This window comes from Cebidichthys violaceus, unplaced genomic scaffold, assembly GCF_023349555.1.
Source record: "Cebidichthys violaceus isolate CVI_PGR_0920_01 unplaced genomic scaffold, fCebVio1.0.p SCAF_7, whole genome shotgun sequence".
Classification (NCBI taxonomy): domain Eukaryota; kingdom Metazoa; phylum Chordata; class Actinopteri; order Perciformes; family Stichaeidae; genus Cebidichthys; species Cebidichthys violaceus.
This window is the reverse complement of record NW_027176927.1, coordinates 16,781,010-16,796,108: the sequence shown is the minus strand read 5'-3', so window position 1 is coordinate 16,796,108 and position 15,099 is coordinate 16,781,010. Positions and strand designations below refer to the sequence as shown.

Sequence of the window (15,099 nt, the reverse complement as noted above, 5' to 3'; positions counted from 1 at the left end):
ATTGCAGTGCTTACAAATAAACCACAACTAATCTTAATATCTGCTTTGAAGTGGTGATATTCTATATTTTTCTTTTTCTTAACTAAAAGACAATCCCAGTAGATTACTTTGAGTCAATCCCACATACAAGTAGCTCTGCCGTGATAAATACTCTCTAGAGCACCAAATGTGTATTATTGCTCAGCTGAAAATAGTCCTCAACAAACACGCTGTTTACTCTACACTACACTATTTACTCTTGTTTGAGTTACGTTCGCTAAAAACTGCAGTGCCCAGCTGTTTGAAGCAATTATTTAGCCTTTTTCAAAAATGATTTAAGTCTTCGGCAGGAATGACTAAACGTGGAGCTAAAAGCTGCAGACGGGGCTTTGTTGGCTTTGGTCTTCTAATTGTTTTTTGTTGACAATAAGAAAAATGTTACAATTCATGATCTGCCGTTCGTCCGATATGTGCTGTCCAGAAGTCATGACTGCGTAGACCAGGGGTATTCAAGGTCATTTCCAAAAGGTCCAGATTGAGAAAATCTCCTCGTGCAAAGGTCCGAACATTACAGTAATATCTAACTTGCACGATTTAGTGCCATGTATATATATTCAAGAAGTCTAGTAGTAACAACGACTCTGTGGAGTCAACAACTGTCAAATCAAATAAAGAAAGTACAATTATTATTCTCAGTTTTCAAATTGAACTGGATGGATTATAAATAATACATATAAATACATAAATACATGTTCTTCTCATTTCAAGTAAAATAAGGGCTGGATTAAAGAATAACTGACAGAACAGAAAACCTTCCAAAAATGTGCATTTTGATAAAATAAATCACTTAATTTTAGAAAAATGTGTTTCACTGAATTGCTCTGCAGCTTTACATTCAGTTCATTCAGGTGTGAAGTGATGTCAATCATTATATTTTTCTCATCTTCTAACGAGAGAAATGTGTGATCATGGACTAAATCTGTGGTTATTAAACCTCTTGTTTCAGCTCTCTGCTCTCTGTTGACATCATCGTTGGTCAGTGAATTGATGTGTAGTTCTAGATCATTATGGGCTCTTATGTGAGTGGAGACTTTGCTCCAATTAAGACATGCTGTTTCACAGCTGCCCGTGGGGAGCATTCACCACAAAGAGGCTGTCCATTTTTGGTGAAAGAGACTCTGGGCTTTTTGTCCAGTTCTGTCTTTTTAGAAACCGTCCTCTGATTTGACTTTCACAACTCAAGTAACAGCTGTCCTGCTCTGTGACCTCTTTCCTCGTCTCTTCCCCGTGTGTCACTGTGTGTGTGTGTGTGTGTGTGTGTGTGTGTGTGTGTGTGTGTGTGTGTGTGTGTGTGTGTGTGTGTGTGTGTACGTCTCACTCGGGTCAGGAAACTGAACGAGTGCCGTAAATGCTGGAAAAGCTGCGCCGGTTAAAATAGTAGCGCTCCGTCAAAATGTAATAATTCTCAATTATTATCAGTTTTAGGTCCTGGGTCCGGATACAATGGAGTCTAGGTCCGGATCCGGACCGCGGTCTGCCCGTTAGTGACCCCTGGCGTAGACTGTACACTGTAAAAAGTGTGAATATGTACATTTATGCACTCACCCAATGTAGTATTAGCAGAACCGCCTGTGCATCTGCCATTCATGTTCACGTCTCTTAGATTTCTGTCTGAAATTAGATAAAAAGTCAATGAATGAAATTTGATCTCCATTTTAATAAAACACATAGGGATATACGACTCAAACAGAACGTTTACAGCCTGAGTTTAACACATTAAATCACATTGTAAGGATCAAACTTTAAAACAGAATTATAATCTGGGTCTTTTTTGTGAAATCAATGAGCCTGTGTGTTTCTAAGTAACTTCTTGACACTGGAGCTGGAACTACACTCTGGATTTACTCCAGAAAAGACCTTTATGAATACAAAGCATTAGAGAGACAGTTTCAAAATGCAAACTGACACCTCGTCTCTGTAAATTTATGCTTTTTATTTAACGCACAGAACACTTAGAATGCAGCAGCTGCAGCAATTTTTCGTCCGTGACCCTCATCAGCAATTTCACTGCTTGTGTTGTAGCCTTCATACATCTCTCAGCCAGTTGTTAACTCACAATGAAGGAGTTTCATTATCAGGCGGCCATTAGAATGCCTTACAACCGGATAAGTGTTGGTTTGATTGCAGAGGCATTCAGTGGGGACAAGATAAGTGCTTAGCGTGACTAAGAGAGTACAAATTGGCACAGAGAGTTCGCTTCGAAAAGAGAGGGATGGGTGGGAGGAGGCACGGTGGGGGGTGGAGGGACGGGGTAAAAATAACCTGGGGCTGACAGAACAGGAAGGGGACCCCTTTAAAGTGATGATTGAGCAGGGGAGAGAGAGAGAGAGAGAGAGAGAGAGAGAGAGAGAGAGAGAGAGAGAGACAGGTAAATAAATAAAGTCGTCCTTCTCTGCAGTCTGCAGGGATTATGTTCAGTTTGTACACAGCTGTTGTCATGTGACAGCCTTGTGATCCCAATATTTTGTGGATTTCCTCAAGCCCTGCTCAATGTCTTCAAGGCTTCTTTTTGTCCCTGAAAGGTTGATGGTTCCCTCTGGAGCAATATGTAAATACATGAAAATGGTGCATGGATATATTAAAATATGAGCTTTAAATTGTTTCATGGATCGTCATGTCGCTGAACAAAGAAAGCAAAACTTTGGCTTTGTTCTCTGAAATAATACAGCTATAGTATTTGAAAAAGCCTCAGCTTGTGGCAGACTTGGTGTTAAATACACTGACAGTTTTCTAGTTAGCAGTGTGGGAGCTCTGGGGGAGGGAGAGGGCACAGAGCTCAGGATGGAGGAAGGAAGGGAGAGGAAACCACTTTAGATTGTAAAGGATTTCCATTTCCCAAAGACAAGGGCCCTCCCTCTCACCGTCTCCGTGTCTCCTGCCCTTTCTCCGCCTCCCTCCCTCCTGTTTTTCATCTCATTCTTACTCTCTCTCTCTGCCCCCCCCCCCCCCCCCGACTCCCTGCCTCCCCTCATGCCTCCTTTGCTCCGTCTCTCACTCCTTTTCCCTCTGTACTCGGTTAGTCTAATGGCCCAAGGCCAGGAACTCTGGGAGCTCAGGAGATTAGATGTGTGTGTGTGTGTGTGTGTGTGTGTGTGTGTGTGTGTGTGTGTGTGTGTGTGTGTGCGCGTGCGCGTGTGCGTGCATGTATGTGAGTACCTATGTTTATCTGTGCATCCATCTGTGTCTATGAGTGTGTATTCATGTGGGAGCGTGCTTGGTAATAAAACTTTTTTTCATTCATGAGTGGAATATTTGTCAGGCCTGACTGAGCAAGATGAATTTTCATCTCTGTGTCATCGTGAGGCCACCGATGGGAGGGACAGGGCGAGAGAGAGAGAGAGAGAGAGAGAGAGAGAGAGATTATATAATTCATGGATATTATTTTCATCCTTCTGTTCTCTGGAAATATCCTTATCATGGTTCCTAGAAGAGCTATCACTTACATCCGCTGAAGAGGGCGGGTTGTAGAGTTTAAGTTATGTGAAAATGTACAAATGACTTGTTGGGCAGAAGTGCGGCGTAATGACTTTCATCAGCTTGGAAGACATCTGCTCACAGACTCGACGAGCTTCAACTCGAGTGTCCTTGAGCCAGACGATGAATCTCCACCAGCTCCTGGGGCGTGCTCCGTCGCTGATACTTGACCTCTGACCTCCCTGGATGGTGGGGGGGGGGGGGGGGGCAAATACATGTTCAGAAAACACAGCCAGCTCCTTGAGTGATGAATTGAGTCAAAGCAAAATGACACATTTCAAGGCTGATGTTCCATCATACGGAGCCTGTCATTGAGGTGAGCACTAAATAAAATGCCTCTGTTGTTCATGTCTGTAGAGTAGTGAAGGGTGTCTGGTTCTAAGATGTAAAGAATAATGAATGTGTGCAGGAAAAGGCTACATTACACACCAGCATCTACAACCAGGCAGCCGACACCTAGACTTCATCTTGTGGTACTGTGGTACGAGCGACACCATCGGGATGAGTTATTCAGTTGTGAATGGTGACAGAATAAAGTCTCAAGCCTCTAGTTTCATGGCTGTGAACGGCACAATTGGCTGATTCCTGATTCCATTGACTGTGTTCAGCTTCAACACACATACTGCATTAAAGCTGTCCAAGTACTGTATGAAATCCTGCTTGGATCCAAATAATTGAAAACTGGCTATTAAGGCCACCGGTTACTGACGGTGAGTAAACTGAATCATGGAGCCGCCTGCTGCTCTCATAACAAAACAAAACCCATAATAATCCATAATGTGTTTCATGCTTAATTATTACAAAGGAGCAAATGGAGGTGATTAAATAAACTGATTAACAAATGAACAACTCTGAGACAATTCCGACGTGTGACAGTGCTGTCCAGGAGCTTTATGCCTTCATAGATATAATCAATGATGACCTAAAACCTTCCTGAAGTGATGTGTTAAGCTCTGGTTTGTGACTAATACAGCTCATTATTCTTAAGTAGCCACATTTTTTTATTCTTTAAAAGAGGACTCCATAAATGTGGCATTGCATTCCTATTTTACTGTGGGACTCAATAATAAATAAAGCGTTGAAGTCGATGCACCAGATGACCTTTTCAAACGCGTCATCTTTGACATCACTTGAGGCAGTTTATCAGCTTTATCAATACAGTCGCTCTAATTTAAAAGATGCGCTACTAATAACGCTGAACCATCAACCAGGACGACTCTGTTTTGGACTAGCGGAGATTGAATTATCCATCGTGAAGCGTGTTCAGGGTTTTATTTTCCCACTGATTACACGGATAGTCTACGGTTTAACAAACAGCCATTAATGAGGTATGAGTAATGAACTTTTCTTGAATAAAACAAAAGCGTCTTCCCGAGCGACTGATGAATGCTGTGTGTTTGTACATTCTCAATTAGTCCAACTGTAGTGGTGTGGCCCTAATTAGATGAGTATAGATAAAAACCGTGAACGCTGGTGTCTGCAGCGTGCATGTGTTGATCAATCTGTTTTCTTGAATAAAGAAACGAATCTGAACATTATATGTGCGTGTGTGTGTGTGTGTTGGTGTTATCGTTATCCTATTTTGGCTAAATTATGGGTTTCTCATTAGCAACAGTATAAATATTTGTGCGTGCGAGCTCGCTGCCTTTGAACAGTAAAAAGTCTTCAGCTTATCAGCAAAACAGAGCGTGGCTCCAAATCGAGAGAGAGAGAGAGAGAGAGAGAGAGAGAGAGAGAGAGAGAGAGAGAGAGAGAGAGAGAGAGAGAGAGAGAGAGAGAGAGAGAGAGAGAGAGAGAGAGAGAGAGAGAGAGAGAGAGAGAATCCCTCATTCATGTTGGGATTGTAATGATCGAGGCGTTTGAAATGTGGATCATGTAATCAGCCTACTCAACACTAGAGACGGAATCTCAAAGCTGCTGTGCATTTGGCATTTTTCTTTCTGGCTTAATGCATGTGTGTCAATATTCGCCTCTCGTATAAACACGCAATCAAAAACGTTCGTAGCCTAACGGTCTCTCGGGTCTCACACGGCAGGCAGTCCGCTCCTCTTTCTGTCTGTTTAACTCCGTCTCTTTCCAGCCTCACCCATGTGGCCGTAAAAACAGGGCGTCTATCTGAAAGCATAGATTGATATGCGTGTGTCGGACCTTTTTCGTCCTTCAGGGCTTCCTGCAGAGCCCCAACCTAGATCCCCAGAGCGCCGGCGAGTCGACACACACACAAAATGATGCAGACCACATTGCAATAAAATCGACCGGCGCTCGTTCTCTTTGTGTCTTTATTTCTTTAAACAGGACGCTGAATCACTTTAATGGCTACATTAAATGCAGAGAATTTTCCTTGATGTCACTTGTATTGGCCACTTCTGTGGGAACCCCATATGTACTGAGAGATTGATTGCAGCGCGGGGACGAAACAAGCTCGCGTGCAATGCAGCGGGGTATTAAATGTCAGACAATTGGAAGCCAGTACATTTCACATGTTACAGTTAAAAAGGCTCTCAGCGTTGAGTCACGACTGCACGCGTGATATATATGTGTGTGTGTGTGTGTGTGTGTGTGTGTGTGTGTGTGTGTGTGTGTGTGTCGCCGTATGTGTACATCTACAGGGACTTCATGGTGAGCAGCCAACATTAGAGTCGATGCAGAACATCACCATCATTTCATTAAAAAGAGCCGTAGTACACAAAACTTGGGCAGACATTAGAAGATTTTTTTTTCATAAACAAGATAGCGAGAGTTACTGTTATGACAGCAATTCTGTTGATGTTCTGTGCTAAAAACACGTTTAATGGGGGAACTAGCAGCTTTCATAAGAGACGTGACCTGACTTGATTGTGACACATTTACAGGATTTATGCAGCATTGAAAACAAAGCGCAGACTCTGGCTAGTTTTGCTCAGCGATGCTCAGAACAACCTTAACTGATGTTCTTTATCTATGTATCCTTTTTGTTTCCTCAGTTTGCTCCTCCTTCTCCTCCTCATCTTCTTCTGTGCTGTCTCTCTGTGTGTGTGTGTGTGTGTGTGTGTGTGTGTGTGTGTGTGTGTGTGTGTGTGTGTGTGTATACAGGCTACGGCTTTGTGGACTTTGACAGCCCTGCAGCAGCCCAGAAAGCTGTGGCCTCGCTCAAAGCCAGCGGAGTCCAGGCACAGATGGCAAAGGTAAGCTCCGCCCCCGCCCGCCACTCTCTGCTCTCCTTCTTGTTACTGATGTGTTTGACTTCCGTGTGGTGTTGTACTCCAGGTAGACTCCATCACCGTCTGTACACCCAGGAGAAAGCCGACGGTGTCGACGGTGAGGTTCTTTGTGTACCGACGGTAAAGCGCGGTGGTGATGATCATACTAACGATGATCACTGGATTCACTGCCTATCAGAGGCCGAGAGATCTTTCTTCTACGTTTCAGATGGAATTGCATGTAGAGAGAGTGAAACAGCAACGTATTGTTGTTTGACGCTTCACCGCCTGAACTTTGATTTGCAGCGTGTCACGCCAGTCGGCCGTCAGTTTGTAGCTTAATGTCACCGACTTCCATCGAAAATTACTTGTAGCCTGTTGCTTTGTCGTGTGTGTGTGTGTGTGTGTGTGTGTGTGTGCGCGTGCGTGTGTGCGCAGCGACGCTGTGCCAAAACATGTGGGCCTAACCAGCACAATCCCATTATCCTTCAATGCGTGTGAGAAAAAAAAGACACTGAATAGCTTGCCTTGCTTTCCGATTCATTAAAGCTGTATCGCTGCATACTTCCTTTTATAAATGAGAGAGGAGTGCAATTAAAATGGGCCAGTCTTCAGGCACCAACAGCATCCCATTGAATTAAACAGCAGCAAGCCTCTGAGCCACCTTTGCCTCGCTCTTCTATTAAACCTCTTTTCATTAGACTTCCATCTCTTATTTTGTTCCTAACGGCTCGAGGGGGCATTTGGATGAGCAGTGTTGATATGTTTAGCTGTTATTAAAGAGAGGAGAGCCCTCGACTCCCTGGAGATTGAGTTTCCCTGAGGGATGGAATTGAGGGCAAAGAGTCAATTCCAAGTGAAATTACACACACTTCTTACTATTTCATGAACTAATTACGCGCAGAGCCGCTGATGTCCCGGGCTAACTTTCCTGAATCAGGTTGCCGGAGAAGGTCTCAAAAACACCGCTGCTGGATTTCCAGCTCGAGCCGCTAACGTTTTGTAAGATGAGCAGCTTAATTGGGATTTGACAAAGTCTGGTTTCAACTCATTCAGTACCAATTAGACTGATTGAAGTGAAAACTCACGCCGTGCCGTTACCCACACCCTTCTCAGCGTACGCTGAGGTTTTGTGGGTTAGCTGGGACAGAAACTTTTGTTCTTTGTTGTAATCTGCAAGATAGTTAAAAGCTTTTCCTCCACGAGAAAGTAGTGGAAGAAGGTAGAGAGAACGAGAGGATTAGGTTTTGTGAAAGAGAGATGAGACATCTAAGAAATGTGAATATTGATTGCTTTTTGGAGAGGGGAGGTTTTGAGAAAGAGCTGGACTCACATAGCTCACACTCACGTAAAATGTCATCATGGATATATATATAAGTACAAAGGTTAAAAAATGTAGGAGCTTTATTGCCTTGTAAAAGTGTTTTATAACAAACTAAATGTGGTGTGAATGGGTTTTCTTTTAGTTATGGATTTGATTGAATGCAATATTATTAGGCACTAGTGAAAGTTGTTTTTAATTTTTGTTCTTTTGTACAAAATAGAAAAAGACAAGACGCTGTTGAGGTGCACATGTATTACGGGAGAGTCTGTATATCCTTCATTTTATTGACAAAATAATGAATACATGTGTGCATAATAGCAGGTACAGCAGCAGAAGCAGCTTCATCCACGTTTTCAAGGAAACCTCTGTTGTAAATCAGTCGTCACATCCTGGATCTGAACACTGTGACTGAATCAAAGCTCCATCAGGTGAAACAGTAGATTATCCACAGAGCAGAGTTAACACCAGTTCATTTCACATCGCTCACAGACGAGGCGTTATTCTTTTGAGTCGGAGCTAAAAGGTGTTGGAGCGGAAAAGTATGTTTACACATTAACATCATTAATTATGTTCCAATTCATTCGAAAACACAAGTTACATAAGTGAATGATTTAGAATAATCAAATCTACCACACAAGAATATTTAACCAGGTGAAGGGTGTCAGCAGAGGCGTGATGAGTGAAACCAGGGCGTCATCGTTTGGGCTTCAAAGGAGGAGAACGTTCCAATAATCACCAGCGAACGGTGAACCTGGGGCCCAAAGGTGCAGCTGCAGGGTCACCGCTCCACGCAGACGCCCTTGATTCCTGGAGTGCAGACTGAACCGAGGTCCTGGCGCTGATCAGTGATTAGAGCGCGAGTCTTGTTCTCTGACGAATTTCAGTTCAAAATCATACGAGCCTAAATTATTTGACTAGAAGAGCTCATTAAGCACGGAGAATTTACTTCAAGTGAACACTGATTGGAGGCAACCGCCTGGCCGTGCCAGAATGAGTTTTGAAGTGTGTGTGTGTGTGTGTGTGTGTGTGTGTGTGTGTGTGTGTGTGTCTGTGTGTGTCCAGCTCTGGATGACGTAATACAGTGTTTCCCACAGGGCTTGTGCCCCGGTAACAATTTAATTACAAACACATTGGTTGTGTAGATATTAAATCCACAAAGCACGGCTTCATCGTGGGGCGCCGGTGGCTCTGTCGAGCTTTTACAGAACCGGAGGATTCCTTCCACGACGGTTCGGAGTTCTGGAGTGTCGGATGGAAAGTCATTTGAAGCTTCAGGAAGGAAAACACCGGGGCTACAAAGTGGTGTGCCCAGGGACACCTTAGACCTAGTCTGCATCATGTAGCCGAAGCCAAACGGGCACTTTCCTGATGTGTTGCTCGTCATGGGAGGGATGTGGGGGGGGGGGGGGGGTGCAGTACCTTCCAAATTGCTTGAATTACCAACAGGAGAGTAGGAAGCAGCAGTATCTTTCACGGGTCTGAAAATACAACCTGCCAACCTCAACGTTAAGCGTGATTAGAGTACCTTCCTGACATTACCCGTGAATGAATTATAGCACAGATGAAGCAAGATTAGACTGTTTGTTGCATGTATATGTTTGTGAAACCTTGTATCCATTAAACCCTGCAGATCGCACTGACATCTTCTTTGTGACAGTTGCATGTTTTGGGTGTGAAATAAACGAGCTGAGGGAAAATACGGCAACCCTAGATGTGAGGAGAGATGAAACGGTGTGTGTTTGTCACTTCCTCAGCCTCCTCGGTAATTACTGTTGACCTGAAAGATGATTACTGCTACAGCTGTACACTCCCCCTCTCTCCAGCCTGCTCACTCACAGTTAGTTGTTCTGTCTGCCTCATTCTCACTTTCTCTGTTTGGAAGTGTATTTATTAATGTATCTTTACGGTGAAACCTCCTTTAACTAAGAAGTGAAATGTCAAAATGTTAGTTGAATGTTGTTATATTCCAAGGTTACATTCAGACTGCAGGGATATCCTGTTTGTTATCCAATCAGATCATTAAGACAACCTGTCCACAATGTTATTTGCGAGTGACAAGATGGGATTAGTGTGTCCAGACTTCACCGGCCGTTCTGCATCGGTTTGCTGTGGTGATGACGAAGGCGTCGGTAACCACGTAGCAACACTGGTGACGCAGCTTTTTAACTCCACAGCTTGAGGAATGGAAGTCCATCATCTCGCCATCCAAACAGTCGCGCTGACAGGACGCCATTCAAACAACCTCTAGATGTGGTTTGGATCCATTTCACACAATTTTTTTATTTTTTTTTGTGGCTGTCCAGACTTTCTAAAATCAATACGGATACAATTTGAATATGCCGAAAAATGGAATTGAGCTGGCAGTCTGACAAAGGTCTTAAACTTCCCCAATTACTTAGAACACACATGTCATGAGTGCGTGTCTGAATCCTGCCTCGATATGTAAACCAACTTGCATGCTGGACTGGACGGAAAACCACTACTGGTCTGTTTTAGCGTGTGAAACATCTGTGAAATCTTGTCATCACAAAAGACCGGTCCTACCAGCTAGCAGCATGTAGCATTGTTAAATGACTGCCTATTAAAATTCATATCAGGCGCTACTTTTACCACGCAAACATAACAAAACAAAAAAACACTCGGCTAGGGATATGAGCAGTGTGTGTGTGTGTGTGTGTGTGTGTGTGTGTGTGTGTAATAACTGCAGAGGACCAAGGTCACTATGCTAATTAGAGAGATGGTACCACTGGCAGTGACACTTCACACCTCCCTCCCTTCCTCTCTCCTTTTTTGTCTTCTCCCCTCCGCTTCGTCCTTGGCACCTACCACCTTTCTTTCCCCCCTCTCTATTTCTTTCCCTCTTTTTTGGCCTAGTTTGTTCTCTTCATTTGACCCCCCCCCCCCCCCCCCCCCCCCCACCACCACCACCACCACCACCACCACCTCCTCCTCCTCTCGCCTCTTCTTCTTCGGTCCCCCTCCTCCTGTGTGTTTGTCTGCAGCAGGTGCTGCAATGCCTCCTCCAGAGTCATTAGTTACAGGGTTGAGTGAGGACAGATAGTGAAGGATAGAGAGAGAAAGAGGAGGGGGGCCTGTGTGGGTTGAGAGAGAGAGAGAGAGAGGACACACACACACACACACACACAGACACACACACACACACACACAGAGTAAACTTTGCTGCATGCCTGTCATTTATCAGCCCTGATTAAACCCTTTGGTTGGTCCAGTTGTGTGCGTTCTTTCTTGCTCTCTGTCTTGCATGCGTGTCTGATAGAAGCCAGATGCCTGATGTTCTCTTGAAATGGTTTACTGATGAATTCAGTGCGTGTGTACTAGCTCACATCTGCCTGTATGTGCCTGTGTATTCTCTGTGTGTGTGTGTGTGTGTGTGTGTGTGTGTGTTTGTCTGACAGCGGAGGTTAGTGACGGGACGAGGAAGACGACAGAGCCGACTGACATGTGAAAAGATGAGAGGAGACAAAACACATAGACAGGACGACGTGGGCATCTCTCTCTTTCTCACCTTCCTGCTTGTCTGTCACTCTCTCGTCTCTTTCTTTCTTCAAACTGTGCGCCTTCTATTTTACCTCCTTTTTGTTTTACTCTCCCTCATCTTTCACCCCTGTTTGTTCTACTGTTTTTGTCTGTCTTTGCGTGTTTCATCTTGCTCTCTTTCTCAGCCACATATAACACACCATCCGTTCACCAGCCAGCACATATATGATGTGGAACGTGGCGGCGCTCTGCTGTGACAGAGATGCAGCGTCTGAAAATAGGAAGACCTACTGTAAACGTGTGGCTGTGATGTTCGTCTGTTGTGAATTTCAAAATGGTCGTCCTCCTTCCCCTCTTAACCTACTACAACGCGTACGTTACGAGAGTCCACGGCCGTTGTGTTATGTGGGGACAGAGGAGACGTGTTGCTTAGATCTACCGCTGTCAATGTTGTTTACACGGCAACCTCGTCTCTGGACAGTTGAACAATATTAAAGGCTAGCTGCAATGTTCTCTTTTTTTTTCGGATAAGGAAGTATAAACTACCACAGCTATGGGGATCATTTTTTACATTTTTCGGAAAAAGTGGATGAATTAGTTTTTGGACATGTTTGTGGAAACAGCCGGCGTTGCTAGGACATGCAGTAGGCCTCTTAGCTTCTGTTGCCATACTGTATAGTGTACACATGTTGATGGAACATGTTGTTCACCCTTTTTAAACAACACCACACATCATTGCCTTTTGAATTATTTCCGTTTGAATCATTTAGCATGACCCATAGTACTTCCACTAGACAAACCAGCTTGCACTCAGGCAGTGAGTGAGCCTAGCTTGCTAAGTTCCCATATAATGTTGTGTTTGGGCTTCTGCCCACTCAGCAGTGTTGTGTTCATCCTGCAGCATACAGGGGAGACTGTCCAGCTGGCGTGGACCGTCTCACTTCCATGGGTCGAGACGTGGTGATGGTAGAACTCGGCATTACATTATGAATAATACACAGATGGGTCTGGTCAAAACAAACACAGCAAAAGATGTAGCCTCCTGTAATTGTAGCAGGAGTTAGTTACAAAAGTAACTAAGAAGGTGCACTCAGCAGAGCACAGATCTCCGCCCGGTGTGTCTGTACTCTGTGATGACCACTGCTGTGTCGTGTGATTGAATGAATGCAACCAGTGCTGTAAAACTGCAGTCAGCAGTGTTTGCACCGGTCGTTCTGTTAGCTGTTAGCGGTTAGCCAGACACACCGTCCAAAATAACAACAGTGTGCAGATTGTGTGTGTCTCTGGCTGAGGGTCGCCGACGCACTCAGCTGTGCTATCACACTTTGTAACACATTTTTAAATAGATATAAATCTATTTTACAATCTTAGATACGAGTTTTGATTAATTAAAATGTTTCGTTTCTTCCCCATGTGCTCCATCCTTGTGTCTGGTTCAAGGCAGAGTTGACATTGGAAAAGACAGATAATGAATCACATTCGGTTTGTGGAGCGGAGGACAGCGGCTTGGCCAAGGACGTGTCCAAGCGTGTGTATTCACAGCAAACTCTGACGTAAAAAAAAAAATTAGTGTGTGTGTGTGTGTGTGTGTGTGTGTGTGTGTGTGTGCGCCTGTGTGCCTGTGTCTGCACATGCCGCACCCCTCTGTGTGAACCTTTTTGTGAGGCCGGACCACCACTGGTCCAACAAAAGCAGGAGGAGGACAATGGGGAGAAGGAGGAAAGAAAGGAAGAGAGAAGAGCAGGGTGGGAGGGAGCCTAGTAAGTGAAACCCAATCGAATTAAATGTAATCTGGCCTGAATGTGCACGACCATCAGCTGCTCTCCAATCTTATTAACCCTGCATTACCAGCCCTGGGTTGTGTGTGTGTGTGTGTGTGTGTGTGTGTGCATGTGGATGTTTTTTTATGTCAGTGTGTGTGTGTGGAGGAGGGAGAGAGATGGATCAACTAAGTGGATGAGTGAGAAAAGAAGAGGAAGAGATGGACGTGATGGGAGAGGCAGGGAGATGGAAAATGAAGATGAATACGGGTGTTTGTGTGATTAATGTGCCTCTGTGGCATTGCTAATGAAAAACAAAAATGTCTCATAATAACAGTAATCACAATAATTTCTGGTGACACTGAACAGTCACATTAACTTGTGTACCGTGCCATTAAAAGGGATGGCACGCGGACAGAAATCGGGGATATAATGCTGCAGCCACAATTTTAATCTTAGCGATTAGCCTAACATAGTTAATAGGCTGTGACAAAACTGTGTAAACACGAGGAGTACAAACTCATTTATGCCTTGCCTATAATTAACAGTTTTTGGCTACCAGTTTAAAGTCTAGTTCACTTCTGCTTCTGAAACATGATGTATCACTGCACCATTTAAGTAAAGACAATAGGACATTAGCATGTGAAATAACGACGACTTTATGACCGCTTTAACTAAGTGCTTGTGTTACATAATGAGAGCTTGCTTTGACTCTTCAGCACAGAAAGAGACCTAATATGTTTTTAACTTGAAATGAAGATGTATTCAGCCAAATTCAGAGATATTCAGCCAAAAGACATCCACTCAAAAGTTCCCAACTCATAAAGACTTTATGCAATGTGTTCATTAAAAATGATGATTTTAGTACTTAAGGCAGTAGTTGAGATGCAGTTTGCCAGAGCCGTCAGAAGAGCGAAGGTTGACGGACAAACTCAGGGCAGCCGGACACGAGGAATGTCACAGAGGACATCGTGCAATCAGTTGTGTCTGTTTCATGTAGTTTGACAACATCTTTGTTCCATGTGTGTGAAATTTTCCCAAAGATTATTTTAATTTGAATTCAACTCGTGTCCCACTGAGACACGTTCTTTGTGTTCCCTTTGAGTTCCTCCTCTGTGTAAATCAATCAGAAGTTTACGGCGGCTGGAAATGTTCAAATGGACCACATCCTGTGTACCAAAGGGTGTTAACTACAACCTGCTGTGTAGGAAAGACATGCACATGCGTTCATGGGTTAGGGATAGGTAGGAGCTCCCGGGTTATTATTTGAAGTCACAGATTCTTTGCTGCCTCATAATGTGCCGATGTCTCTGTGGACTGCAGCAATTAACACACTGGATTCTGCTGTTTCTCTGCCTGACAGCAGAAACGGAGCAAAAGGAAAAGTGGGTGTTGGTTAAGTGGCGATGACTGCGCTCTGTAAGGAATCATCCCAAGAGCTCCAAAGCAGAATTTTGCATTTGAGAGAAAAGCTTTGAAAACTTCATGTTTTTAGACGTTTTAAGGATCTTTGCTGCTTTATGAAGAACCTTCTCTTTTTTTAAGAGAGAGTGTGGTAATGTGGTCCAGGCTCCGGCATAGAGAAAGTACGACCAAGAAAACCACCATCTGGGCCACGATGTCATGACACGAGGTCGCGTACAAGTATGATATAAGTACACATTATACTGCATAGTCAACACAGTTACTTATAAGACAACATATACGTTTACTCAGTCATGTTGTCTCTAATAGCAACACAACATAGTGTGTGAAATGGATTCAAACCAGCGTTTTTTTCCCAACACGAGCACAGATACACCCAGAGTAAGTTAATGGTAGATTC

The 15,099-nt window shown here is 43.9% G+C and overlaps 1 protein-coding gene across 1 annotated transcript in view; it reads left to right on the top strand.

The window, feature by feature from the left end:
- LOC137890842 (RNA-binding motif, single-stranded-interacting protein 3-like) overlaps window positions 1-15,099 on the top strand; it is a 106,369-nt gene that overhangs the window by 41,568 nt on the left and 49,702 nt on the right. Inside the window, exon 4 of the mRNA XM_068735107.1 lies at window positions 6,586-6,677. Within this exon, the coding sequence (XP_068591208.1) occupies window positions 6,586-6,677 (92 nt within the window). The remainder of the gene's footprint in view (window positions 1-6,585; window positions 6,678-15,099) is intronic.